The 25,962-nt window shown below is 44.9% G+C and overlaps 1 protein-coding gene and 2 long non-coding RNA genes across 3 annotated transcripts; 2 read left to right on the forward strand and 1 right to left on the reverse strand.

The window, feature by feature from the left end:
* Positions 1–18,604: 18,604 nt before the first annotated feature.
* Positions 18,605–19,697, forward strand: LOC142786849 (uncharacterized). Its single transcript, XR_012889182.1, has 3 exons — positions 18,605–18,763; positions 19,377–19,484; positions 19,586–19,697. It is a non-coding gene; the product is annotated as an uncharacterized LOC142786849 (long non-coding RNA).
* Positions 19,478–22,341, reverse strand: LOC142786850 (uncharacterized). The gene is made up of 3 exons (XR_012889183.1): positions 21,992–22,341; positions 21,414–21,519; positions 19,478–21,289 (listed from the first exon to the last, which is right to left on the reverse strand). It is a non-coding gene; the product is annotated as an uncharacterized LOC142786850 (long non-coding RNA).
* A 58-nt stretch (positions 22,342–22,399) lies between these two features.
* Positions 22,400–23,637, forward strand: LOC142786855 (uncharacterized). The gene has a single exon (XM_075884554.1). It carries the CDS (start codon positions 22,564–22,566, stop codon positions 23,503–23,505), a length of 942 nt encoding a protein of 313 aa, XP_075740669.1. The 5' UTR covers positions 22,400–22,563; the 3' UTR covers positions 23,506–23,637.
* Positions 23,638–25,962: the final 2,325 nt, after the last annotated feature.

Consider the following 25,962-nt stretch of genomic DNA (forward strand, 5'->3'; position numbering starts at 1 on the left):
TATAAGGTGACGATACATAAAAGTAGAAACACACAAGTGAACATATACAAAGAAGATTAGTAAACTCGTACATTTACACAGTCGTCAAATGAGCCTGAAGTGTTGAAATGAAATCTGCTGTGGTCATGCGTTCCACGACATCGGCTGGGAGCTCGTTCCATTCCCTTACTGTTCGTGGGAAAAATGTGTTGTGAAATACATCTGTTCGGCAGTTATAGTCTCGTAGTTTTTTTGAGTGATGAGAACGTGTGATTCGCTTACTTACAGGTTGAATGAAATGATCCCTTTCTATTCCTATTTTATTATGATAAATTTTGTATAGGTACCCTAGTCTTTCCGTGTGGCGTCGTAATTCCAGGGGTTCCAATTCAGCCCTTTCCACTAACGTACTTGCCGATGTCCGCCAGCTGTACATATTAAAAATAAAGCGTACCGATTTTCTTTGAACACTTTCCAAGTGGACAATGTTCCTTTTCGTGTGAGGGTCCCATACTATCGATGCGTATTCGATTATTGGTCGGATAAACGTTTTATAGGCTAATAGCTTCATATCTTGAGGAGCTTGGCGCAAAGTTCGTCTTAAGTATCCTAGTTTAGTTACTGCTTTTTTCTTTATGTAAGAAATGTGCTCATTCCACCGAAGATCCGATGTGAGTATGACACCTAGGTATTTAAAAGATTTTACTTTGGATAATACGCTTCCATTTAAGCTGTAGCTAAGCTGTAGCGGTGAATTCTTTCTAGTTATCCTCATGAGAACGGTCTTTTGGGGGTTAATTTTCATTTGCCAGGTTTCACACCATTTCTCAACGTGCTGAAGAGCTTCTTTTAGTTGGACGTGGTCATGAAGGTTGTCAATTCTGTGATAAATTACGCAGTCATCTGCGAATAGTTTAATTTTGACCGGTACCTGGTCAACTATGTCATTTATAAATATTAGGAAGAATAACGGCCCCAACACCGACCCTTGTGGAACGCCCGACCCGACAGCTGCAGGAGTTGAGCAAACATTATCAATTGAAACACATTGCTGTCTGTGGCGCAAGTAGGCCTCTATCCACGATACTAATGCAGTATTCTTTAGAATTGCCCTAACCTTTATTATTAGTTTTGAATGCGAAACACAATCAAAAGCTTTTTGGAAATCCAAAAAAATCACGTCTATTTGAGATTGAGCATCAATAGCAGCAGCAAAATCATGCACGGTTTCAAGGAGTGCCGTCACTGTAGATTTACCTTTGCGAAAACCATGTTGCCTATTATCAATAAGGTTGTTCTTTTCCAGAAACGACGATATGTGCGCGAAAATTATGTGCTCTAGCGTCTTTGAGCAGGAGCACAGTAGGGAGATTGGCCTGTAACAAGTTACTTGGCGCGAGTCCCCACCTTTCGGTATCGGAATAATTTTACTGTACTTCCATTCTGTTGGTAGTTGAGCTTCTGAGAGCGATTTTTTAAATATTAAACATAAGTACTTGGAGCACCATTCAGCGTACCTGACTAAAAAGGTGTTGGGTATGCCGTCAATTCCAGGAGTTTTCTTTGTGTCCAATTTTAACAACAGTGACAGCACACCTTCTTCGGACACAAAAATATCACTTATAGACGGAGCATCTTTTGCAGGAATGAAAGATGGGTCACTAGCATCATCCTGTACAAATACGGAGCAGAAAAAGCGGTTAAAAGTCGATGCTAATTGTAGTTTATCCGACACGTTGCCACCGTTCACAGTAAGGTTTAACTGCGATTTTTGCTTTGAGGAAAAATGTCTCCAGAATTTAGCCGGAGCCGTGTAGAGAAAGTTTTTTAATGTCACGTTGAAGTAGTAATTTTTAGCTTCAGCGATACTGTCCCTAAGAGCCAAGCGTATGGCACACAGTTTCGATACATTCGCAGGAGAGGGGCGTTGCCGGCACGTTTTTCTTATCCTTTTCGCTTTGCGCTCAAGGCGAACAACTTCCTTAGTAAGCCATGGTTTTGAAAATTTTTTTATGCTTTTACTTTTCATAGGGACAAAATCTTTGATACACTTAAGAACGAGATTTTTGAAAAATAGCCATAACTCATCGATACTGCAATCACTTGATTGATAGAAAGAAAGAAAATTTGAGAACGATTCATCCATTGCATCCAAAATGCCCACGTCATTTGCACGTGCGAAAACCGGGACAACACGCACTTCGTTTTTCTTTTTAGGCACATGGCCAAGATTCAGTGTCAATGTAATCAACTTATGATCCGATATTTCATCGAGAACGGCAACTACGGGTTCTTTACTAAGCAGGTTTCTGCTAACGAGAAAAAGGTCTAGGATAGAATTCGCTGAGTTGCTGATGCGAGTTGGCTCTTTGACTAACTGAGAAAGGTTATGAAAGAAAACTAGATCAGTTAACTGTTCTGCAACAGTGCTAAGAGGCTCCGGAATTTCGTTACTCCAATCAATGGATGGCAGATTGAAGTCACCAGCTATCAAAAAATTATTGATGTGGACGACGTTGTCACATAAGAATTGGTTTAGTTTCTCGAAGAATGTACTGTTGTCATTTGGGGGGCGGTAAAATCCACCTACTACTAAGCTGCATTCATTCAGGCATATTTTAGCGATGACACATTCAACACCAGCTATAGGGGAAAGTCTGTTTATATGTAACGTATCTTGGTAAAGAATGGCAACTCCTCCCCCTCGGGAGCTTCTATCATTACGAAGGATAGCGTAGCCTGGCGGGACGATTTCAGAATCGGATATGTCATTGTGCAACCAAGTTTCCGTAATTACGACTACCTGAGGTTTATACGAGAGAATAACACTTTCCAGCACGTCAACTTTATTCACAATACTGCGAGCATTAAACTGGAGGCAAAGGAATGGTTTATTAACGACCGCTGGTCACTGTTCGTTTCTAGTATTCTTGCGCTGAACAAGAACTCTCATTTTTTGGCTGTCATCCCATTCAAAAAGATTGTTTTCAATTTTAATTTTATCGTGAATCAGCTTAACTTTTTTACCAGACTTTCTGATGTCAGTTGTGCTCTCCCACAGGTTTCTTCTTTTCTGTCTAGTGCACGCGGAAAAATCCTCTGCTATAGAAGTTCGCTGTCCTTTTAACTTATAGCCGTTTTTCAAAACATTAATCTTTTCGCGGTAGTCAAATAACTTTAGGATTACAGGCCGAGGTTTGCGACTATGACTACGGCCTATCCTATGAATCCTTTCGATAGACGTTATTTTTGTGCCTAGTACCTCTTCGAAAATACCTTTCACAACACTTTGCTCAAGGTCTGCTTGTGTTTCATTCTGTTTTTCTGGAACGCCGAACACCAAAAGGTTGTTTCTTCTCCCGCGGTCCTCAAGGTCGACTAACTTTTTTTCCATGTCCTTCACTTTCTTGTCCAGAAGGTGGGTGACTGAGGAGACCTCTTTAATAAGAGAGGCTGTCGAGTCGACAACCTTAAATTTCTGTTCAATTTCATCGAGCCTTTTCTGTATCACCTTTTGCCCCGCTAGAATCTCAGTGAGCAATTCTTCGGTGGTAGGACCTGGGTTTGATTCTATATCACCGCAAAGAATCAACAAAGCACATGCGAAATCCTGCACAAACATAGCTATAGCACTGAAACACTCTGGGCATGTCAGCTGGATAAAACAGCGGTTACTGGATTTACAGGAAGACGCAGTGTTACAGACCTGCATGTAGAACAGGAACGGATTAGTTGCCATGTTGACCGTTGGCCAGCTGACACACCCACTGAAGGAAGCCGTGCGACGAGTTACATTTAAAGCCGGGTCCGGTGACGTAGACCGCGCTGCACGTGACTTGATCCCATCTTCAGTGTAGTTTAGCGAAAACCATACGCTGTCGCAGCATGCCGCCGTGGTTTCATCGGTAATGTTCGTTGTTGCTTGAGATGCGCTGGCTTTGGTCACTCCAGCAAAAAGTAGAATCTGCATGTAGAACAGGAACGGATTAGTTGCCATGTTGACCGTTGGCCAGCTGACACACCCACTGAAGGAAGCCGTGCGACGAGTTACATTTAAAGCCGGGTCCGGTGACGTAGACCGCGCTGCACGTGACTTGATCCCATCTTCAGTGTAGTTTAGCGAAAACCATACGCTGTCGCAGCATGCCGCCGTGGTTTCATCGGTAATGTTCGTTGTTGCTTGAGATGCGCTGGCTTTGGTCACTCCAGCAAAAAGTAGAATCTGCATGTAGAACAGGAACGGATTAGTTGCCATGTTGACCGTTGGCCAGCTGACACACCCACTGAAGGAAGCCGTGCGACGAGTTACATTTAAAGCCGGGTCCGGTGACGTAGACCGCGCTGCACGTGACTTGATCCCATCTTCAGTGTAGTTTAGCGAAAACCATACGCTGTCGCAGCATGCCGCCGTGGTTTCATCGGTAATGTTCGTTGTTGCTTGAGATGCGCTGGCTTTGGTCACTCCAGCAAAAAGTAGAATCTGCATGTAGAACAGGAACGGATTAGTTGCCATGTTGACCGTTGGCCAGCTGACACACCCACTGTTGTTCGGACCCGACCGCTGTATACGGTCGGGTCCGAACAAAACAAGTCACTCATACATATCGAAAGCTTTCAAACCATGTGTAAAGACTTTTGAAAGCTAACAAGCATATGCATATAACTGAACATCAAAATCACTGAATGAACGTCGCTCTCATTGTGTTGCGGCGCTCGAGTTTTATAGCGTGGCTTCAAGACAAAGGTCGTATTCTGCCGTCAGATGCGGCGCTTGCCCTGTAGTGTTGATCTTCAAGTGAAGTGAATGCATGATGTGGAATCGGAAAGGAAACTTGCACATTGCCGATAGATAGCTCGCGTAGTGAGAGCAATGTAGTTTTTTTTAATTTGTCAAATAAGCAATTGCGGATGCGTGCACTTCTGAAATTTTTTCGCTCTGCAATGCTACCTTGAGTACTTCACAATTGTGTAGTGTCGCGTCGTGTCGAAAGGGTAGGCACAAGTTTTAATTCTCAGCCGTGAGCCCATATGAAAGGTAATATGTATTTAGGTGGTGGGCATAAAAATATTCCAGGCTTGCTACATTTATTGTTGGAGTTAAGTTACACGGTTACTACAGCTAGATTTCACGTCGCAGGGAATGACCGGTCTGCTGTGTATGCAGAGAACATGTATGCTTAAGGAACAGTTCCGAGGTCTGTGCTTACAGATCGAAAAGGCCCGATTCTAAGAAAATAATCTTTAGGCACGCATTGTACAATTTTCTTGTTTGTACGTTTTTGCTGGTACTCTTACATCACACTATCTGCTCAGTCCTGAGCACAATCTCTTTTTTTGCATAGGCATATCCATAGAACTTGAGTACTCTCTTGCAAGCAAGCACTCCTGAAATCAATTGGTGGTACATGATGTGAATCTGTCCGAATACTGGATCAATAAAAGTCACATTTATTACGCACTCGCTATTGTGTTTACTTTTTCAATATACTTGTCCTTGATAGCTGAAATTGTTTTCTCCCTGCTACTGTTAGAGGTTAGGACTTGAAATACGTACTATCTTGCAGTGTGGCTGTAGATAAGTAAAGATCATGTATGTTTCAACTACCTGTGCGATTTCCTAGATTTTTTTTCATGACCGTAGTGCACAGAATTTCACTTCTTAGTGGTAGACACTATAGTTATGACAACTTAATTTAAACAGAAGCAGATGTGCACAGAGAAATCTGGAACATTTTTCTGCCAAAAAGAAGAACAGTACCACATGCAATGAACACAATCTTACTCTTCATGACAGCATTCACATCTTTGAGGAAGCTGTGCTGCAACTGCTCATCACCTTTATGATTGATTATTTTAGGAGCCCATTGAACATATGTGCAAAGCTAAAGCAATTGAGTGCAGTCTTATGAGCTTTGGTGCATCTTTTTGTAAACATGTATGAGCTAAACACAGTTAATTAAGACAAAACAGTTCTGGGTGTTGTTGGTAAACTGTCACAAGGAACAACTAAATGTCTAAGGATGTTCGCACAATTTCGCATCTAGGCCGCGCGTGGTCGTGAGAAAAGCACCTTGTGGGGACGCTACTCTTATTAGTCCGCGCCATGGCTCGCCGTGGCGCGGCAGTCACATGTCTGGAACGGTGCTGGAATGTAATGTCGCGTCCCGGCATGTCTTCCGCCCCAGGGTCGTTTGAGGGGGAAGTTTTCGTTTCGGGCAGAAGGCCATACCCAGGCAAGGGGGCCGCCGCTCGGCGCCAAACACACGCGGCCTGCCTCCATGCCTGCAGTCTTTCCTTTATAATCTGCATCGCCAGCCTGTAGACCACTTATGCCACTGTTATAGGACGGTAGTTGTTTATGTTGGCTTTGTCCCTCTCTCTTTTATAGATCATGCTCATCCTGCTAAGTTTCCATCCATCGGGGACTTCACCATCGATTATGGTTTTGCTCACTGCCTCTCTCAAAGTCTGTTTAGACTTCGGACCCAATGTCTTTATCAGCATAATTGGAATGCCATCTGGGCCTGTTGAAGTACTACTAGGTACCCTCTTCTCCGCCCTTTCCCACTGTAAGGGTGGCTAGAATGGGGAGGTGTGATGAGCGCGGCGCTTTTTGCTTGCCGGAGAAGGCCCATCGGCGCGCCGATGCCGCTAGGGGCGCTGATGGCAGCGGCGCACTTCGCAGAGTTTTCCTCGGGTGCGCTGTTTTTTTTTTTTTCAGAGCAGAACAGATGGCCATTGCACTAGCACTCCTTGATCCACAAAGGACTGATATTTATACGGACTCTAAATCCGCTGCTAGGGCCTTCGCTTCTGGTTCCGTTTGCAAGGAAGTTTTGAGAATTCTCGCTCACAAGGAACTCACCCACCACACAATTATTTGGTTCCCTGCTTACCTTGGCTTAAGGGTTGGAGGCCTTCCCAATGTCAACGAGCTAGCCCACTCCAAGGCGCGAGGCTTCACTTACCGCGCCGGGACTTGTGCTTCTCAGACAGAGGAGTCAGCCAGCAGCCTTCATTTTAGGGACATTTTGACTACCTTCAACGAGATCACGAAGCATTATCAATTAGGCCGTAGGTCATTTCCATTGCCACACGAAAAGTTGTCCAGGCCACAGGCAATCTCTCTTCGCATGCTTCAGACGGGAACATACCCTAGCCTCGTAACCTATAGCCATTACTCCGATATTTCAGAACTTTGTCCAGACTGCCAGAATCGCAGTGATTTTAACCACATGCTCTGGAGGTGCCCCTCTTTACAAACAAAATATGAAGAATTTTCTGAGAACTCCTTTCATTTAATGCTCACGAGTCCGGTTCTCATACAACAACTCAAGGCTGTCCAGAAGGCCCTCGATGCGGCGGTGAGGCTGGGCCTCCCCGTCCCAACGTGGGAGCGGCCCGCGATTCTACCCCTATAAAACGAGGGTGGAATCCTTCAGGACCCCAATAAAAGTTTTTCATTCATCCATTCAGAGGCGGTAGCTGCTTTACAAGTACTTCGTCAATCGGTGATTGCGATGGGTTACTCTGAAATGCCTGAATGCGTCAACGACAAAAAAGTAGATCCAGCGTCGCTGCATTACGCTTGCCCGCAAAACTTAGTGCTTCAGTTCAGCCTCTTGAAGAGTCCCAAGTGTGGCAACGTGGATCGCTTAGGGAAAGCGTCGCTTTGTCTGTAGAAAAAATTCTGCATGAGATAGAATAAGATGAGGAAGACTAGTAGTAGTAGTAGTAATAGACTTTTATTCAGCCAAATTTACAGGCCGAGCATTTCGACCGCCTGTGCGATCAGTCGACGCTGTTCTTCTTCCCCTTCGGCGCCGATCCAGTCGTGCCAGGAGGTGATGGAAAGGGATGGGGGAGGGTAATAGCTGGATTGCTGAGCAGTTGGGCAGTAAAACAGGCAGTGTGACAGGTCAGCGTATGGGGAGGGACAATTAGGACAGCAGGGGTTAGACCTATATTTATAAAGGAAAAGGCGAGAGGGGGTTTTCAGGCAGTTCATTTGGATGTGCCGTAGAGTTCGAGCCTCGAGCGCAGTGAGTGATGTATGAGGGGGAGGGTAAAGACGCTTGTCGAGCCGGAGATATACCTCCTTGATAGTGTGACGCAAGGAGATCTGCCCATCGTTATTCGCGGTGCTCTCACTGTCTTCCGAAGGTGTGGGCCAGGGAATGAACGGTGCCCGGTGCAATATATCGCGGGCAAGCTGATGAGCTAGCTCATTGCCGTTAATACCCGAATGCCCAGGAACCCAGCGGAGAAAGACAGTGGAGGGTTGAAGAGCAGAGGCCGCTCGCTCGACCTCCTGTGGAAGAGCAGGGGGCAACGTGTTGTTCTGTATGTGACGGATGGTGGAGTGAGAGTCGGAGTAAATCGTGTACTCGGGGAGAGAAGGGAGGGAGGAAAGGAAGACTACGAAAGACTTCCATCTGATGCACTAGCAGTGCCTCTCGCCCATGAATCATGCACCACTGAGCGGTGGATGGTCGCCCTGTATATTATGTGGCAAGCTACGATGTGAGAAATCTGGTACTTAGTAACAATAGTGATGAGTACAAAAACACCTGCCTTGTTTCGCAGTGTTGGTGGTTACGCGTTATAAGTAACACCGTTGCTGGTGTAGCACGTTACTTCGGCATTTAGTATTTGACGCACTTGTTATACATGTAGAAATGGAGCTGCTGCTTAAATTGTGCGAGTTGTAGTTGTCAGCAAGTCGTTCCTGCAAGATGGTAGCGCTATTTATCAGTTATGTTTCTAAAATACAATTTGCTTCTGTTGATAACAGGTCACGGAGCACTAAGTTTTCAGTACCTGGAAAAGCAAGGCTCACGTTTCCATAAACAGTTGCAATTCTAGCGGGCCCTGTGTAGGTTGAAGGGACAAAATTATTTACACTGCAAATATTTTACACTGCAAATACCTGCGATTATGGTCCGCTAGCAGATGCAAGCTGCCAGAATTACTGTAATTTTTTAGGTCAGTGATCATATATTTGCGGAAAGGGTTGGCGGTGAAATTATATTTCGACTTTCTGTAACAATGAGAAATGGATTTAACATGCGCCACATTGTTATAAGCCATCACATGGAACTCTCCGGTGCACATTAGGCCACTTTGTTCTACGTCCAGCATCTTGTGCAAAATTTGCCAGTTTAATTCACCTAAATTAGCTATAGTTGTTTCAGTCAGAGACATCATTTCTTTTCTTTCAATATATCGAGGAGCACGGGACCAAAAGCTCGAGGGATGGACAAAGCACCGACCCAGTCACAAGTTGGCAAAGCAGCAATACACGACAGACATTCATACATGTAGAATAGAAAATAAGCTTTACAAGTATAAAATAGCACCAAGTTCGAATACAAAAGTTATGAAACAAAGATTCACAAATAGAGAGTGAGGAAATACATATGTATCATAACACTGCATGAACATTAAAAGCAAAAATCCATAAGTTGAGTGATCGAAATTCCGGGAGATCTACTCTTCGGGAAAGTGAATCAGCTGGGCGAAGCATCTAATGTGACGATTTTGATTATTTAAAATACATATATCTATAGCGCTACAGTTGGGAATTAAACGTAAGAAATAATTACACATAATATTACGATGAAGTGTCAGAAATCATCAGGATCAAAACTATACACTAATACACAGAGAGATTACACTATATGATACAATACAGTAGTAAGAATTATTTAAAAAATGCGCAAGACAGCCAATCGTAGCGACATTTCTTGTAATATTTAAATATTTAAATAGATTCATAGGAAGTTCTCAATGGCAGAAGAAAGGACAAAGTGTCGATGTCTTCGTGGTTTAAGGTGGTTAATAGGTAAGGTAGCCTGTAGGACAATGTTCATCCTAAACGCTTCTAGGAATAGGTAAAATCCACATTTAATTATTCGTGCCTAGTGAGACAAACACTAGGGTTTACGTTTATCTTAGCAAGATAAATTATGGTACTACAACCATGTTTAACGAATGCTTGATGACATGTCAATTATAAATACGAGGCACGGGCACATTCATTCAAACTTCTGATCTAGGAGTATAATCCATAAAGAACCCCAGGTGGTCGAAATTTCCGGAGCCCTTCACTACGGCGTCTCTCATAATCATATGGTGGTTTTGGGATGGTAAACTAAACATATCAAGGCCTTTTCAAGAATGGTTTTCAGAGATGAGATTTTAAAGAGCTTAGGTACCATGTACTGCCCTACATTAGCACGATCAAAATGATTTTACTGAAAACGGGTCACCACCACACAGCGTGGGAGCAATTTTTGTGTAGAGCGGCGCGTGCTGTCTCGTTTGTCTCCCCCGCAATGGTGCCCATGGATGGATGGATGGATATGGCTGTACCCTTTAGATCGGGCGGTGGCTAGCGCCACCAAGCCGTAATACCTAATGAACCAAAAACTATATTTTTTTCCTTAAAAAAAAGAAAAAAAAGGGAAAAAAAGAAAAAAAATAAAGAGTTTGAGGATTCGTACTTTGCAGTGAAGAGTTTAATTTTCACTCGTGCCTTGACTTTAGCCACCAATCAGATAACCTCCTTCTAGTTAAGTCTACCCGCTTAAAGTTTATTTTGCCCTCCCGGTCCCTAAACCCAAGTGCTTTGAAAAACTCTGCGCCATCATCCTGAACTATAGGGTGAAGCCCTTTACAGAACATTATCAAGTGTTCGGCAGTTTCTTCTTCCTCTCCACACGCACTGCATACTGTGTCTACCCCTTCGTATTTGGCCCGATATGTCTTGGTTCGCAGTACTCCCGTTCTGGCCTCAAACAGTAGAGAACTACCCCGAGTATTATCATAGATCCTTTCCTTGGCAATTTCCTGCTTAAACGTTCGATAGATCTCTAGTGCGGACTTCTTTATCATGCCCATTCTCCACATGTCAGTCTCCGTTTCCTTCACTTTCTTCTTAACCGATAGTTCTTTTTGGTTTGGCCACCTGCTGTTTTCTAAGTATTTACCAGTCAACTTCCTGGTTCGCTTCCTCCATTTTGTATCGACATTCTTCATGTACAAGTAGCTGAAAACCTTCCTAGCCCAACGCTCTTCCCCCATTTCTCTCAATCGCTTCTCAAATTTTATCTTGCTGCTAGCTTCCCTGCCCTCAAATGATGTCCATCCCATATCACCTTGTACTCCCTGATTTGGTGTATTCCCGTGAGCTCCTAAAGCAAGCCTACCTATTCCACGTTGCTTAATTTCTAATCTTGCTTGAACTTCTGATCTCATGCACAAGACCGCATTGCCGAACGTCAGCCCAGGAACCATGACCCCTTTCCATATTCCTCTCACAACATCATACCTATTGTAATTCCACAGTGCCCTATTTTTCATGACTGCTGCATTCCTGTTACCTTTAGTCGTCACGTATATTTCGTGTTCCCTCAGATACTCGGTCCCATTGCTTATCCATACGCTGTTATGCCAGCGAGTCCTCGTCAAACGTCCGTGCCTCTGAAAAAGGCAATCTGGGTCAAGGCCAGCCCGCAGTCCGCCTGACGCGAACATCTCAACGGCGTGAACACGCGCGGCGCTTCTCTGGCCCACGTGCATTGAGTCAGCTGCGCACGTGACAGCGAGCCGGCGTCCTCGTGTCTGGTGGTCTGACGCATAGCGCGGCGACCCCCATTGGAGGAATCTGCCCTGACGACCAGCGGCGCTTCTGATTGGACATTTTGGTTGGACCCGGTGCAAATAAAAGAAGCCCTGCGGCGTGTCGCGATCAGCGGTCTTAGGCGAAAGGCTGACCTATGTGTTAGAGAGGAGAGCTCGGCTCTTCGAATCTCTGTCGGCCCCAGTGCCGAAATTGTAACGCCTCTGTATATATGCTGTACATAAACCTTGTTTAACGCACCGTCGTCTCGTCCGCTCGTCTTATCAGCTCTGCGCAGAAGCAGTCGCGGGCTGAGAAACATACGCTACCAAACGGCTGGTGACCTTCCCGGCGGAGTTGAAAGCAGTGGCGCCTTCGGGGCCGTGTTGGCGTCGCCGTCTTTCGCAACAACGCCCAGATATTTGTATTTATCTGTTATCTCTAGCGTGACCTCCTGTATTCTAAGCTCACTACCTTCGTTGTCATTGAAAATCATGACTGCTGATTTTTCCTTACTGAATCTAAAATCTAACCTATCTCCCTCATTACCGCAGATGTCCATCAATCTCTGCAAATCTTCCTTGTTGTTGGCCATTAGCACTATATCATCTGCGTACATTAATGCTGGTAGTGCCTGATCAATAAGTTTTCCTTGTTTGACTAAAGAGAGGTTGAAGCCCAGTCCACTTCGCTCTAATTTTGCCTCTAATCCTTGTAGACACATCATGAATAATAAGGGTGACAAGGGGCACTTCTGCCTAAGCCCCCGTTTCACCTCTGCAGGCTTGGATACCTGTTTTTCCCACTTTATAACTACCTTGTTACCTTTATAGATACCCTTTAAAAGATTAGTGACTACATGTTCCACGCCTAGTGTGTCCAGTATTCCCCACGCCGGTGCATGCAGCGCCCCAAGCGGCATCAGCGCGCTTTGGGGACCGGCTTCGGCAGCCGCTTTTCACACCTCCCCATTCTAGCCACCCTACCACTGTCGTTGTGAAAATGGAGCAAATGTATGATAATAGGCCAACGCCTCCTCTAGAAAGATGCCTGCCGCATGAGAAGAAAAACAGCTGCCTCGCGCTTTCTCTCCTTCATTTTAATATGGATGGATGGATGCTATGAGCGTCCCCTTTATAACGGGGTGGTGACAAGTATGCCACCAGGCTCGACAAAAAAAAAACCTTTTTTTCCCTTTTATGTTGGCCTAATGCCTCTACTTCGATAAATTCTATCTTAATGGAAAAAAAGGTAAATTTTCAGCTTAAGTTCTCTGCCATTTACGGCACACTGTCCATATTTTATTTTTCCAATATTTATTTTGGTCCTTTCTCTCTAATTTTCTGCCACCAATACTCTAACCGTCTCTTACTTATTTCAATCGCGGGTGTGTTCAGCTTTCCATTGTTGTCCCTAAAACCCAAGGCTTCCTGTAGGCTCGTGCCCAAACGTACACCTGGGTGGATATCTCCACATTCAATCAGAACATGCTCCGCCGTTTCCTTATCTTTCCCGCAGCATGTGCATTGTTCTTCTTCTTTACTGAATCTTGCTTTATAACTACGCGTTCTAAGGCAACCCGATCTCGCTTCAAACAGTAAAGCGCTTCCCCTTGAATTATCGTAAAATGCCTCCCTCCTTATTTCATTTTTGCCCTTTCGGTAGTTACTCAAAGCCGGTTTTTTCTCCATAGCTGCCATCCAGTAAATCCTCTCCGCCTCCCTGACTTTTCCCTTAACGCTCTTTGTTGACATATGGCTTACAATACCAGCCGTATACTTACTAGTGAGTCTTCTAGTTCTTTTTCTCCACTGTGTGTCCACGCTCTTCCTATACAAATAACGGAACACCTTCTCTGCCCATCTACTCTCCTTCATATTTCTTAGCCTTTCTTCGAACCTTATTTTGCTCTGCGCTTCCCTCGCCTCAAAACCTGCCCACCCCATATCGCCCTTTACAGCCTCGTTTGTCGTCTTCCCGTGAGCACCCAACGCGAGGCGTCCCACAGTCCTTTGATTTACATCCATTCCCGCTTGCACCTCTGCCCTCATGCACACCACTGAGTTCCCAAAAGTAAGCCCTGGAACCATTACACCCTTCCACAGACCTCGAAGCACCTCATACCTATTGTATCCCCACAACGCTCTGTGCTTCATTATTGCCGCATTCCTCTTTCCTTTTGCTGCCGAGGCTTTTTCCTGTACCTCCATGTATCTATCACTCTCATTTACCCATACTCCAAGGTACTTGTATTCACTTACCCTCGGTATTTCTTGGCCTTGTATGGACACCGTCTCATCACAGGGATCATTAAATACCATCAATCCACACTTCGTTACACTGAATCCTAGTCCAAGAGCTTCACCTTCCCTTCCGCATATATTCGCCAGCTGCTGTATATCATCTCGACTGTCCGCAAATAAGACGATATCGTCCGCATAAAATAAACCTGGAAGCTTCTGCTCAATCATCATGCCGCCCTGTTTGTGTGACAGATTAAAACCAATGTTGCTACCTTCTAGCGCTTTTTCCATACTCACCATGTACAGCATGAATAACAGCGGGGACAAAGGACATCCCTGTCTCAGACCCCTGCTAACCTCAACGTTCTCTTTGCTACGCATTCCTTCCCACTCTATGCAAACTGTATTTTCTCGGTATATCTCCCTCAAAAGCTGTATACAGTCGTCGCCCATGCCCATTCCTTTCAATATATCCCACAAAATTTCCTGATTAACGTTGTCGTATGCTCCAGTGATGTCTAGAAAAGCCACGTACAAGGGCCTATTCTCTATTTTGGATATTTCTATACACTGAGTGAGAACAAACAGGTTATCGTCTAACCGCCTGTCGACTCGAAATCCGTTCTGAAGTTCTCCCAAAATATCGTTATGTTCGGCCCATGTTTCTATTTTCATTTTTACTGCTTGCATCGCCATCCTGTATAGTACCGATGTAATGGTTAGTGGTCTATACGAGCGAATCTTGTCCTTTTCTCCCTTGCCTTTATAGATTAAGTTCATTCTACTTTGTCGCCAACTGTCCGGTATTTGTCCGTCCTTTAAGCTTTTTTCTACTGCTTTTAACAATGCTTCTTTAGTGTTATGTCCTAGTTCGTTAATGAGGCTAACGGGAATCCCATCTAAACCCGCGGCAGTGCGCTTTGGAATTTTTCCTTCGGCCTTTTTCCAGTTGAAATTATCAAGTACTAGCTCTTCCTCTGTTGCTTTCTCCGCCACACTTTTACTCACCGGGGAGATCCCCTGGACGCTCTTTTGAAACGAATCGGCTGTTACCTTTTGGATGTAACCTAGCGCTTCGTACCCTTCCAATTGATTTCCTCCTTCATCTAGAATATGTTGTTGCGTTGTGACAGACTTCCTACCTAGCGCCTTTATGTGGCTCCAAAAAATCCTAGGCGCGGCCTCCTTTTTTTCGTGTATCTCTGTCATCCAGCGTTCACTTTCACCTTTAATTTTTGCCTCTACCAATTTCTGTACAAGGGATTTTTTCTCTAAATATATTTCCCATAATTTTTTTTACTTCGTCCTGTGGCCGCTTCTCCTTTTTTGCCTTTCTATGCTCCCGTGAGGCTTCGCGTCGCTTCTCGATCGCCTCCCGGATTTCCTTGTTCCACCAACTTTTTGGCTTCCTTTTTCCTTTCCAGCAAACAGTTTTCTTCTCTTTCCCTATCTCCTTCGTCATTAGATGTAACAGCTCACTATACTCCCAGTCCTTGCCTGGTATTTCGCCTACTTCTTCCTCGACTCTTGCGGCTATATTTATTATTTGTTTGTCATTTAAATACGAGCTGCCAGACTTTGATTCCATGCTCATATTTTCAGTTTCGTATCCCATTTGTAATGTTATTCGTTTATGATCACTACCCAAGCTGTTAATGCCTTCCTCGTCTATCCTCGTTTCTGTCAGTTTGTGGTAAATTCCTTCAGTCATGAGACAATAATCAATACTTGATTGCTTGTTTCCGACTTCCCATGTGATCTGGCCGTCACATTTAGGCCCCGTGTTAACTATCTCCAGACTTTGTTGCTCGCAAAGATCTAGTAATAACTTCCCATTGGTGTCTGAATATCCGTCAAGGTCATGTATGTGGGCATTCATGTCCCCTAGAAGGATGATTTCGGCCCCATTACCAAATTCCTTAATATCCGCACTCATGCAATCCACTATCTCCTGATTCTTTTCTCTGCAGTTATTCCCCGTCCACAAGTAGGCTACCCCTAGCCACGTTTCCTTTCCACCTACTGTGCCCCGAACCCAGAGGTGCTCTGAACACGTCTGTTTTACTCTAACCCATTTGGCTCCGCGGTGAATTAGCATTCCTACACCCCCACCTTTCCTTTCCGATATGGTCCTGTTACACCCTTCCCAAACATAATTTTTAATATGTGGTGGCTCTTCCAAGTCTCTAAGGTGTGTTTCTGTAACCGCATACACGCCTATCTGTTCTTTGTTTAACTGCTCCTCAATCTCTAACCATTTTGCCTTCTTTCTGCCACCCTGCATGTTTATGTAACTAATTGCAACACGCGCCTTTTTCCTTTTTCTTTTACCTTTTTTCTGGTTTTTCGCAATTCTACCTGTCAAAGCGTCCTCCTGGTTGCTTTCCCTGTTACGAGCTACCCCGGACTCCGAAGGGCCCGTGAGCCCCCCAAAAAAGCTACTGCGCGTCCTGCCAGTCGCCAGCCCACCTCGTGTCCAAGCCTCTTATCGAAATGAATCCTGTCTCTTTGGAATCCACCCCACCTGTGCACTTCCCTGTTTAAATCCACTACCTCGAAACCCTTCTCTCGACTAATCCGCCATATCTCCTTGTTTGCGTCGACAACCGCTCTTCGCAGGTTGACGTTGCGCACCGGTACTTCCGGTACTGTGCATACTACAATTTGCACCTGGGGGGACACGGTGCGCATGTCATCCACCCCTCTCGCCAAGGCCGTCGCTAGTCCTGACGATTCTTTTTTCAGGACGTCATTTAACCCTCCCGCAATTACAACGAGGTTACGATTGCCAGCCTTAGCTGCGAGTTGTTCACCCGCTTGACTCATTACTGTCCCCAGCGTTTGTCCTGGGAACGTCCCTATCGCAACTCTCTTGTCACCTTTCACCCTTTCTTTGATTGCCGCTGCGCATCGGACCAAATTTGAGTCACCGGCGATGATGACCTGTTCAGACATTCCTTCTGAAACCTGCACCTGGCTGCTGACTAGGTGACTAGCGTGAGTCACGGCTGCTGGTTTGCTCCCTCCCTCCCTCAAAACTACTTCCCGGTAGCTGGGCCCTGTGGTCAATGTATCTGCCTTTGTCATGCCTGTTTCCTTCATCTCTCCCGCACGGGGGGTCGTCGCCATAATGCTTCCGCCGTCACCTGCGTCTTCGTTCCCTTTCACGACCTTCGATAGGCCCTTCTCGGCTGCCCGGAGCCTTTCTTCCATGGCTGACGTTTTCTCTCGCTCCTTCGCCAATGCATTCTCCAGCGCTGCGATTTTCTCCATGAGCCCACTCTGGACCGCCATCATATTTTTCATTTTCTCCTCGAACTCGCACTGTCTACACTTGGCGTAATCTTCTGCTTTCTCCTCCGCACTAATTTCCACCTTCCGCCCTACCCCGCACTCGGAACACTTTACGGTCTTTTTGACCATGGCTAGCTCAGTTTACCGATGCCCACGTGTTAGAAAACTGTACTAAAATACACTGTTCTAAGCCAAAAAGAACCACAATAATAAATAAATACGCTACACTTCACAGCACCTGCGCATGCACGTGGTCGGTCTACGCGCAGGCTTCAGCCACGTGGTGGCTGGAGAAAAAAAGACACAGTACAAAATACTAATAAAAAAAAACCGTACACCGTACTAGACCTAATCAAGCCTTACGCTAGCGCCTTACGTTCTCATAACGCTACATATAGAGGCAAGCTGGAAACATGCAAAAACACTTATCTGTAGCTGTCATTCCGGAGCTCTCCAAAAACACGTCCGACCTCTACCACTCAGCTCTCACTGTCAATGTTCTCGGTCGCTAGCGTCACTTGTGGCGAACGGTGCAACAACGCAACACTTTCCATAGCCTCCGAAACAGTAGTGCACAGTTGCAGGTCTTGAACAATTCTCGACTGATGCGCCCCTATGGAACACAGATGAAAAACGCTTAGCTGGTACCGGCCACCGCCGTGATGATAGTGGTTGTCGCGAGCGTCATCGTGCGGTGCTTGTTTAAAACTGAAGGCAGGCTGTCTCCACTGGGAGCGCGAGCCATTCTTCAGGCATAGATGGATGTGGCTGTACCCTTTAGATCGGGCGGCGGCTGACGCCATCTAGCCGTAATACTTAGTGAACTAACCATTAGACTAATCTTTTTTTCCCCTTTAAATAGTGAGGTTGAGGATTCGTACTTTGAAGTGAAGGGTTTATTTTCACTCGTGCCTTTACTTTAGCCACCAATCAGATAACCTTCTTCTAGTTACGTCTACCCGCTTTAAGTCTGTTTTGCCCCCCCCCCCCCCCCCGTCCCTAAACCCCAGTGCTTTGAAAAACTCTGCGCCATCATCCTGAACTATAGGTTGAAGCCCTTTACAGAACATTATCAAGTGTTCGGCCGTTTCTTCTTCCTCTCCACACGCACTGCATATTGTGTTAAGGTGAGCTAGAATCTAGCTCACTTTAACTGTGTCTATCCCGTCGTATTTGGCTCGATATGTGTTGGTTCGCAATACTCCCGTCCTGGCCTCAAACAGTAGAGAACTGCCCCGAGTATTATTATAGAACCTTTCCTTGGCAATTTCCTGCTTAACAGTTCGATAGATCTCTAGTTGGACTTCTTAATCATGCAAATTCTCCACATGTCAGTCTCCGTTTCCTTCACTTTCTTCTTAACCAATAGTTCTTTTTGGTTTGGCCACCTGCTGTTTTCTAGGTATAGGCGAGATGACGCTAGTAGTACTATCATCATCAATAAAGGCACGCGTTTTTTTTTTTTTTTTTTTTGCTGTTGGTAAAAAGATTTGCGGCTGGTTCGCGCTGCTCGCTTCCTCTGGTATTTTTGTTGTTGTTGTTGTTGTTAAATCGCGCTTTGCGTCTGTAATTATCTCCAGGTGACCTAGTTGGCCTCGACTGGCAAAAAAACAACAACAATCAAGTAAGGTTTGCATCGTTTATTGCGAGTGTCCAAGCCGGTACAACCAATGTATATGGTCGGGTCCGAACAAAACAAGTCACTCATACATATCGAAAGCTTTCAAACCATGTGTAAAGACTTTTGAAAGCTAACAAGCATATGCATATAACTGAACATCGAAATCACTGAATGAACGTCGCTCTCATTGTGTTGCGGCGCTCGAGTTTTATAGCGTGGCTTCACGACAAGGGTCCGATTCTGCCGTCAGATGCGGCGCTTGCGCCGTAGAGTTGATCTTGAAGCGAATGCATGATGTGGAATCGGGAAGGAAACTTGCACACTGCCGATAGGTAGCTCGCGCAGTTAGAGCAATGTAGTTTTGCTAAATTTGTTAAATAAGCAATTGCGGATGCGTGCATTTCTGAATCTTTCTCGCTCTGCAATGCTACATTGAGTACTTCACAATTCTGCAGTGTCGCGTCGTGAGGGTAGGCACTAGTTTTAATACGCAGCCGTGAGCCCATATCATAGGTATTATGTATTTAGGGGATGGGCCGAAAAATATTTCAGGCTTGCTACATTTATTGTTAGAGTTAAGTTACAAAGCTACCACAGCTAGAATTTCTCGTCGCAGGTAATGACCAGTCTGCTGAGTATGCAGCGAACATGTATGCTAAAGGGACACTTATGAGGTGTGTGCTTACAGATCGAAAAGACCCAATTCTAAGAAAATAAGCTTCAGGTATGCAATTGTACAATTTTGTTCTCTGTACATCTTTGTTGGTACTCTTACATTACACTATCTGCTCAGCCCTGAACACAATCTCTCTTTTTTTTGCGTAGACATATCCACAGAACTTGAGTACTCTCTTGCAAGCAAGCACTCCTGAAATCAATTGGTGGTACATGATGTGAATCTGTCCGAATACTGGATCAATAAAGGTCACATTTATTACACACTTGTTATTGTGTTTACTTTTTCAGTATACTTGTGCTTGAAAATTAAGTTGTTTTTTGCCTGCTACTGTTAGAGGTTAGGACTGGAAATACGTACTATCTTGCAGTGTGGATGTAGATAAGTGAAGATCATGTATGTTTTAACTACCTGTGCAATTTCCTTGATTTTTTTCATAACCGTAGTGCACAGAATTTCACTTCGTTGTGGTAGACACTATAGTTATGACAACTTAATTTAAACAGAAGCAGATGTGCACAAAAAAATCTGGAACGTTTTTCTGCAAAAAAAAAAAACAGTACCACATGCAATGAACACAATCTTGCTCTTCATGACAGCAGTCACGTCTTTGAGGAAGCTGTGCTGCAACTGCTCATCACCTTTATGATTTATTACTTTAGGAGCCTATTGAACATATGCGCAAAGCTAACGCAATTGAGTGCAGTCTTATGAGCTTTGGTGCATCTTTTTGTAAACTTGTATGAGCCAAACATAATTAATTAAGACAAAACAGTTCTGAATGTTGTTGGTAAACTGTCACAGGGCACAACTAAATGTCGGAAAGCCTGTTAATGCCCATCACTGTGGGTGTGTTCATTATGTAATGCAATTAATAATTTCCGACGATTCACATGCCAACTATGAAGTGATCGTGAGTTGTACAGTCGTAGGCAAATTTAGATTGATTCTGGCTTTTAGGGGTTCAAACAAATAACATTGTAGCCTCACAGGAGACAAGACTGCTTGTCGAAACATTTGCTTTGACCCCTTATGTTAACATATTTTTCATATTTTCGAGCTTCCATGTTTTAAGGGTAAGTTTAGTTCACCTGCACCAATCCGAACTGGTTCACAGCTGTGCACGAGAAGTTCAGAACTTGTGTGGCAGGAGTTCAGCGGTGCGGCATCACAAGTGAATATCAAGGTGCCGACAAGGTGGAATCCTTATTTTTGTTCGCTTAGTTTAATGAGGTGCAAACATCTTGGCAAAACACGCCGCATTTATAGGGGTGGGTACAGCACCTACGTCTAACGCTATGTTGTTTGTTAAGCTGTGCGAGCGGCTGCACCAAACCAGCGCCGTCAGAGCAAAAGGTACAGGAAAGTCATGAAATAGTTTTGGTGCTGTACCTTTCCTGCGCTTTTTGAAATGAATGGCAAGATTTAGAAGATGCCATTGCTGTGCCACTGAAACGAATGGCGAGGTGCAGCACTTTGTAAAATGGATCATGTGGTGCAGGCAAATCGAACAAATCCTTAAGCACACAAGCGTCTTAGCGTTTCACCCCATCGAAATATGGCTACAGTGGCTTGGATCAAACAGTGTGTTGTTGAGCTCAGCGGCGCCACACAATCTAACTAATAGTGTTACAGTTTCAACTATATTGAAGTGTAGATTCCATGCCACGGTAGGCAGGCAATGCTTGTAGCCAATCTAAAGCACCTCTTCACGATATGTGCAGCAAAACATTCACAAATACAGCATTACACATGTGAGGTTAGAGATGACCTGTTGTAGTGGACATTCAGATGTTTCAACGTGCTTGCAGAGTGCACATTCGGGGGTAGTCATCCTGTCATTGCATGGCAGTCTGGAAAAAAAAGTAACATCACCAGATATCAATGCATAATTATTGCATGGAATTTTTCAAAGTAAAACAAATAAACTCAGTTAATTAGTAAACAGCAGTATTTTATACATATATGTAGTGGTACCTCATAACACGTATATCACTCAGGACTGCTTCTTCACAAGGCATGTCATGTAGCAAGTTCCTTGCCCATTGTACACATTTGCTTCCATGTCAGGTGGACCAGGAGGCTGTGGCAGAAAAAGAAGTATTTATCATTTATGTGACGCTTCATTTGTCACACTATAGCAAAACCAGACCCATAATTATGTGATGTTTCTCAAACGCGACTGCAGTAAACTATTAAGTAGTAGGTTTTTTGCACAATATATGGGCTATCTAAGAAGACACGTGCGAGGCGACAGTGATTTATTTGCCTTCTTTTATCGCAACGGCCTGTTTGGTGTTACCTGGTGATAGAATTTCAGACTTAACTATTGAGTCAGCGACTCAATCCCACGTGAAGCCATGCACGCCGCAAGTAACGCACGTTTTTCCGGTTACAGATTGGACGTTCAACAATATTAAAATTTAATACTGCAATGCGCTGCCACCGTGTGACACCTACGCAGTCATTGGCAAAAGAAAAACTACATATGTTGAAATGAACCAACTAGCCCCGCAAGCAACCATCCTTAAAAAACTGATGTAGTTTCTACTCACCGGCCCGGGCTTCCAACGGGTGTTCATCCGATGAAAGCTTCAACGGTCGCTTCGTTCCCCGAAAGTCACTCGAATTCCCTTCGCGAAAGCATTTGAACGAGTAAAATAAACAGAATGAGAAAGAATGTGCCGGTCGGCAGAGGCTCGAAATATTTACAGCGAAACAAAACAGTCCTAGACACCTCCGAACGTACCGCGAGCCGTTACCTGCCATCGCAACCGTTGGCCACCGCCACGGAGGAAGGAAAGGAATCTCTCATTCCTCCGTGGCCGCCGCAAACTTTGAAATGAGGATAATGATGTCGATAGGCTGCTACTGACATCGAGTCAGGTGATGTTTTTGCAATCTCTCTTTTTTGCAAAAACATCACGTGCTCACCCTCGATTGACATCGAGGGTGAGCACGTGATGTTTTTGCAATCTCTCTTTTCGCCTTTTGATTTTGTGTGTTGCTTATCTTCTTTCTAATATATATATGTGTGTCGTAGTAGTAATAAAATCAGTTGAAAGTCTGCGCTCGTCCTTGTCTCTTATGTTAGTTGTCTGAAGTTTTACGCGCCTAGAAGTTTTATATGGATTACCAACTAGCCCAATCCCACACTTTACTTAAGTACATTTCTAGTTCCTCGGGCACTGTTAATTGTAGCTCCTTTCCCCCTTTTTTGCTTGTGACGCTCATTTCACTTGCCCTGTGCCGGGCACGGGCACTGGCTTACTGCATTCGTGTCGGTCAGCTACCGCTGGACGTTCAGGCTGCGTTCGGGACCCTGGCTCCATCCGTCGGTCACGGAAGGCGGGTCTGCAGGATTCTGCGTTCGGAAACCCTGCGACAAGCTCGAATACTTCGGGACTTTCTGTACGTTCAAGTGGACCGCGGTCCTGGTGACAGGTCTGCAAGGGTGAAAAAACGGCACGAATGGACGAAGCTGATCGACCATGCTGTAGAGAGCAGATGGAAACAAGAGCTGCTTCTACTTCGGCGCCAAAAACGGCGTCCCCAAGTGCGCTCTGCAGGACAGCTCCACGTTGAAGAGGGAATTAGCCTTCCAGACTACGTCAGGACAACGCTATCCCTGGGACCAAAGTTCGCCGTGGAAAAGAAAAACTCACCTGCGGAACTGCTTTCGTTAGTGCGGAACGTTTCAAGGGCTGCCCCGGACAGTGAATCTGAGAGGTGTGTTTCAGAAGGTGTTGATGTCCTCTACCGATATGCGCCTCGAGGAAAGACCATTCCAGTGAGGAAAGTCGTCTCCTACCTAAAGAGCAACAAACTATGTCTGCTGCCTTCGGACAAAGAAGGTGGGTTTTGTGTCGTAAGAAACCGGACCTTCATGAGTAAAGGCCACGCGGCTATTGACTCTGTGTTTAACCTTTGCCCGCAAATTAATCTGAAGGATGCGAAGCGAAAAGCGTGCAACATGCTTGATAAGCTTAATCTATGTAGCCTCGTGAGATCAGTTAACAAACAAGAAAGACTGGCGCTTAATTTGTTTTTTTTCTGCAAAGACGCATAAGATTGATATGCCCTTTCGTGTTATAATCTCTGAACGGGACACATGGCAGAAGTGTGTTGCCTCTTGGCTTCAGAGGTACCTAAAACTGTTGCCGATTAATGATCCTTTTCTAGTGAACAATTCTTCGCAGATTGTTGGCTTCCTCCGTCAACACGTGTCCACTCGTCGAGTGGGTGTTTCCATCGACATAAAGGATCTCTACTATTCTCTGCCTCAAAAACCACTTGTTGATGTCATTGAAAAAGCAATTTCTGATTTTGGTGCTGTTGCCTTTCAAAACGAGTGTGGTATTTCTGTTTCTGGCTTCCTGGATGTGCTGAAGCTTTACCTTGCCTCCACCTTTGCGGAGTGGAATGGTGAAGTTTTTCTGCAAAAAACAGGCGTGTGCATTGGCTCATGCATCGCCCCAGTGTTGAGCGATTTATATCTCGCTCATTTGGATAGAAAGATTCATCAACGGTTGGTACAAATGAATGTCAGTAAGTGCTTCCGGTTTGTCGATGATTACTTAATTTTGTTTGATTGCGATCTTGAGGTCCTTAGTGAGTGCTTTCAGCAAGTCTTGCAAGTGTTCCAGGAATGCCTTGAACCACTGTCTCTCACGTATGAGTTGCCGGAAAATGGTTCCCTGAGGTTTTTAGAGTTAATACTAACTTTTTCAGCTGGGCACGTGTGTTGGACGTATGAGCCACGGGGGAAAAAACCCCTTTTACCGTACGCGTCTTCTCACAGCAAACTGGTGAAGCGTGGAATTGTAAAGGCATGTTTATATAACGCTTTAACAAAATCTTGCTTCCACTCAGTCCAGCGAAGTTTCGACAGGCAGATTCTCCGTCTAGAGGCAGCGGGCTATCCCGGTTCGTTGCTAGTTTCTGTGTGTGAGAAGCTGCGCAGACAATCAAGGGCCGGTAACGAGGGGGACGTTTTACAAGAAGCAACTCCCAAGAGGGTGGCGGTGATACCGTATCTACATGGTATCTCGCATAAACTCAAGAAAATAGGCCAGAGAGCGGGCGTGTCAGTGGTTTTTTCCGCACCGAATAAATTGTCAAAATTATCTGTCCAAACAAGCCCCGTAGGAACCACTACGAGTAGCTGCAAAATTAAGCACCGAAAGAAGTTTGTTGAGTGTGCAACAGGGATTGTTTATGGCGTACCTTTGTCTTGTGGACTTGAGTACGTCGGTCAGTCGGGCAGGTGCCTCAATGTAAGACTTCAAGAACATTGCCAGAAAGTAAGAAATGCAGGACGGGACGGTTTTTTGGCCGCTCATTGTTCCGAATGTGGATGCCAGCCTTTGTTCGAACAGACAAGGGTTCTCGCGTCCCACCCTAATGAAGGCACAAGACTTGTAATTGAAGCTGCAGCAATTGCTCGAGGTAGCTGTATCAGCAAACCATCGATAGCATTATCTGGGAAAGAATTGACGTTTTTAAATTCGGCACGTGAGGGCCCAGGGTGAGCACGTGATGTTTTTGCAATCTCTCTTTTCGCCTTTTGATTTTGTGTGTTGCTTATCTTCTTTCTAATATATATATGTGTGTCGTAGTAGTAATAAAATCAGTTGAAAGTCTGCGCTCGTCCTTGTCTCTTATGTTAGTTGTCTGAAGTTTTACGCGCCTAGAAGTTTTATATGTAGTATTTGATCATTTTAAAATAAAAATTGGCCCCGACGAAGGCGCCTCTACAAGAAAGTGCAAGAAAGGAAAGAAAAGGAAAATAAACCGGGGGATCAAAATTAGTTATGTAAACATGCAAGGCGGCCGCAAGCAGGAAAAATGGATTGAGATACAAACCCAACTCGAGAAAGAAGAAATTGACGTGTACGCCCTGACCGAAACCCACCTGAGAGATATGGAGGAGCCACAAGTGATGGATGATTACGGATGGGTGGGGTGCAACAGGGCAGCGGGAGAAAGGAAAGGTGGAGGCGTGGGCATGTTGATTAGGCGAGGAGGGAATTGGCAGAGGGAAAATCAGGGCTGTAAGTAGCACTTATGGGTTAGTGGAACGGTGGGGGGAAAAAAGACACGGTTGGGAGTGGCCTATCTGTGGACAGGGAATGACGCCGGAGAACAAAATAAAGAGTGGGTGGACTGCCTCAGGAAGGACATAAAAAAATTTAAAGAATCTGGCGAGGTGATATTAGTAGGAGATTTAAATGCCCACATTGAGGATCTAGATGGATATACAGACTATAACGGTGCAATGGTTATCGATATGTGTGAAGAACAGCAACTGGTAATAGTTAACCGGGAACATAAACGCGACGGGCCGATAACGTGGCAAAGCGGCAGTAGACAGTCTTGCATAGACTACGGCCTGGTCTCAGAGCACACGTACGAGCGGTTGAACCAAATGACGATAGATGAAGAAGGAGAAAACAGTCTGGGCAGCGACCACAGGCGTATAATCCTGAAATTTGACAGTGGGGGGGCTAGGAAGAAAACACAGGAG

Source organism: Rhipicephalus microplus, unplaced genomic scaffold (genome assembly GCF_043290135.1).
Source record: "Rhipicephalus microplus isolate Deutch F79 unplaced genomic scaffold, USDA_Rmic scaffold_34, whole genome shotgun sequence".
NCBI lineage: Eukaryota > Metazoa > Arthropoda > Arachnida > Ixodida > Ixodidae > Rhipicephalus > Rhipicephalus microplus.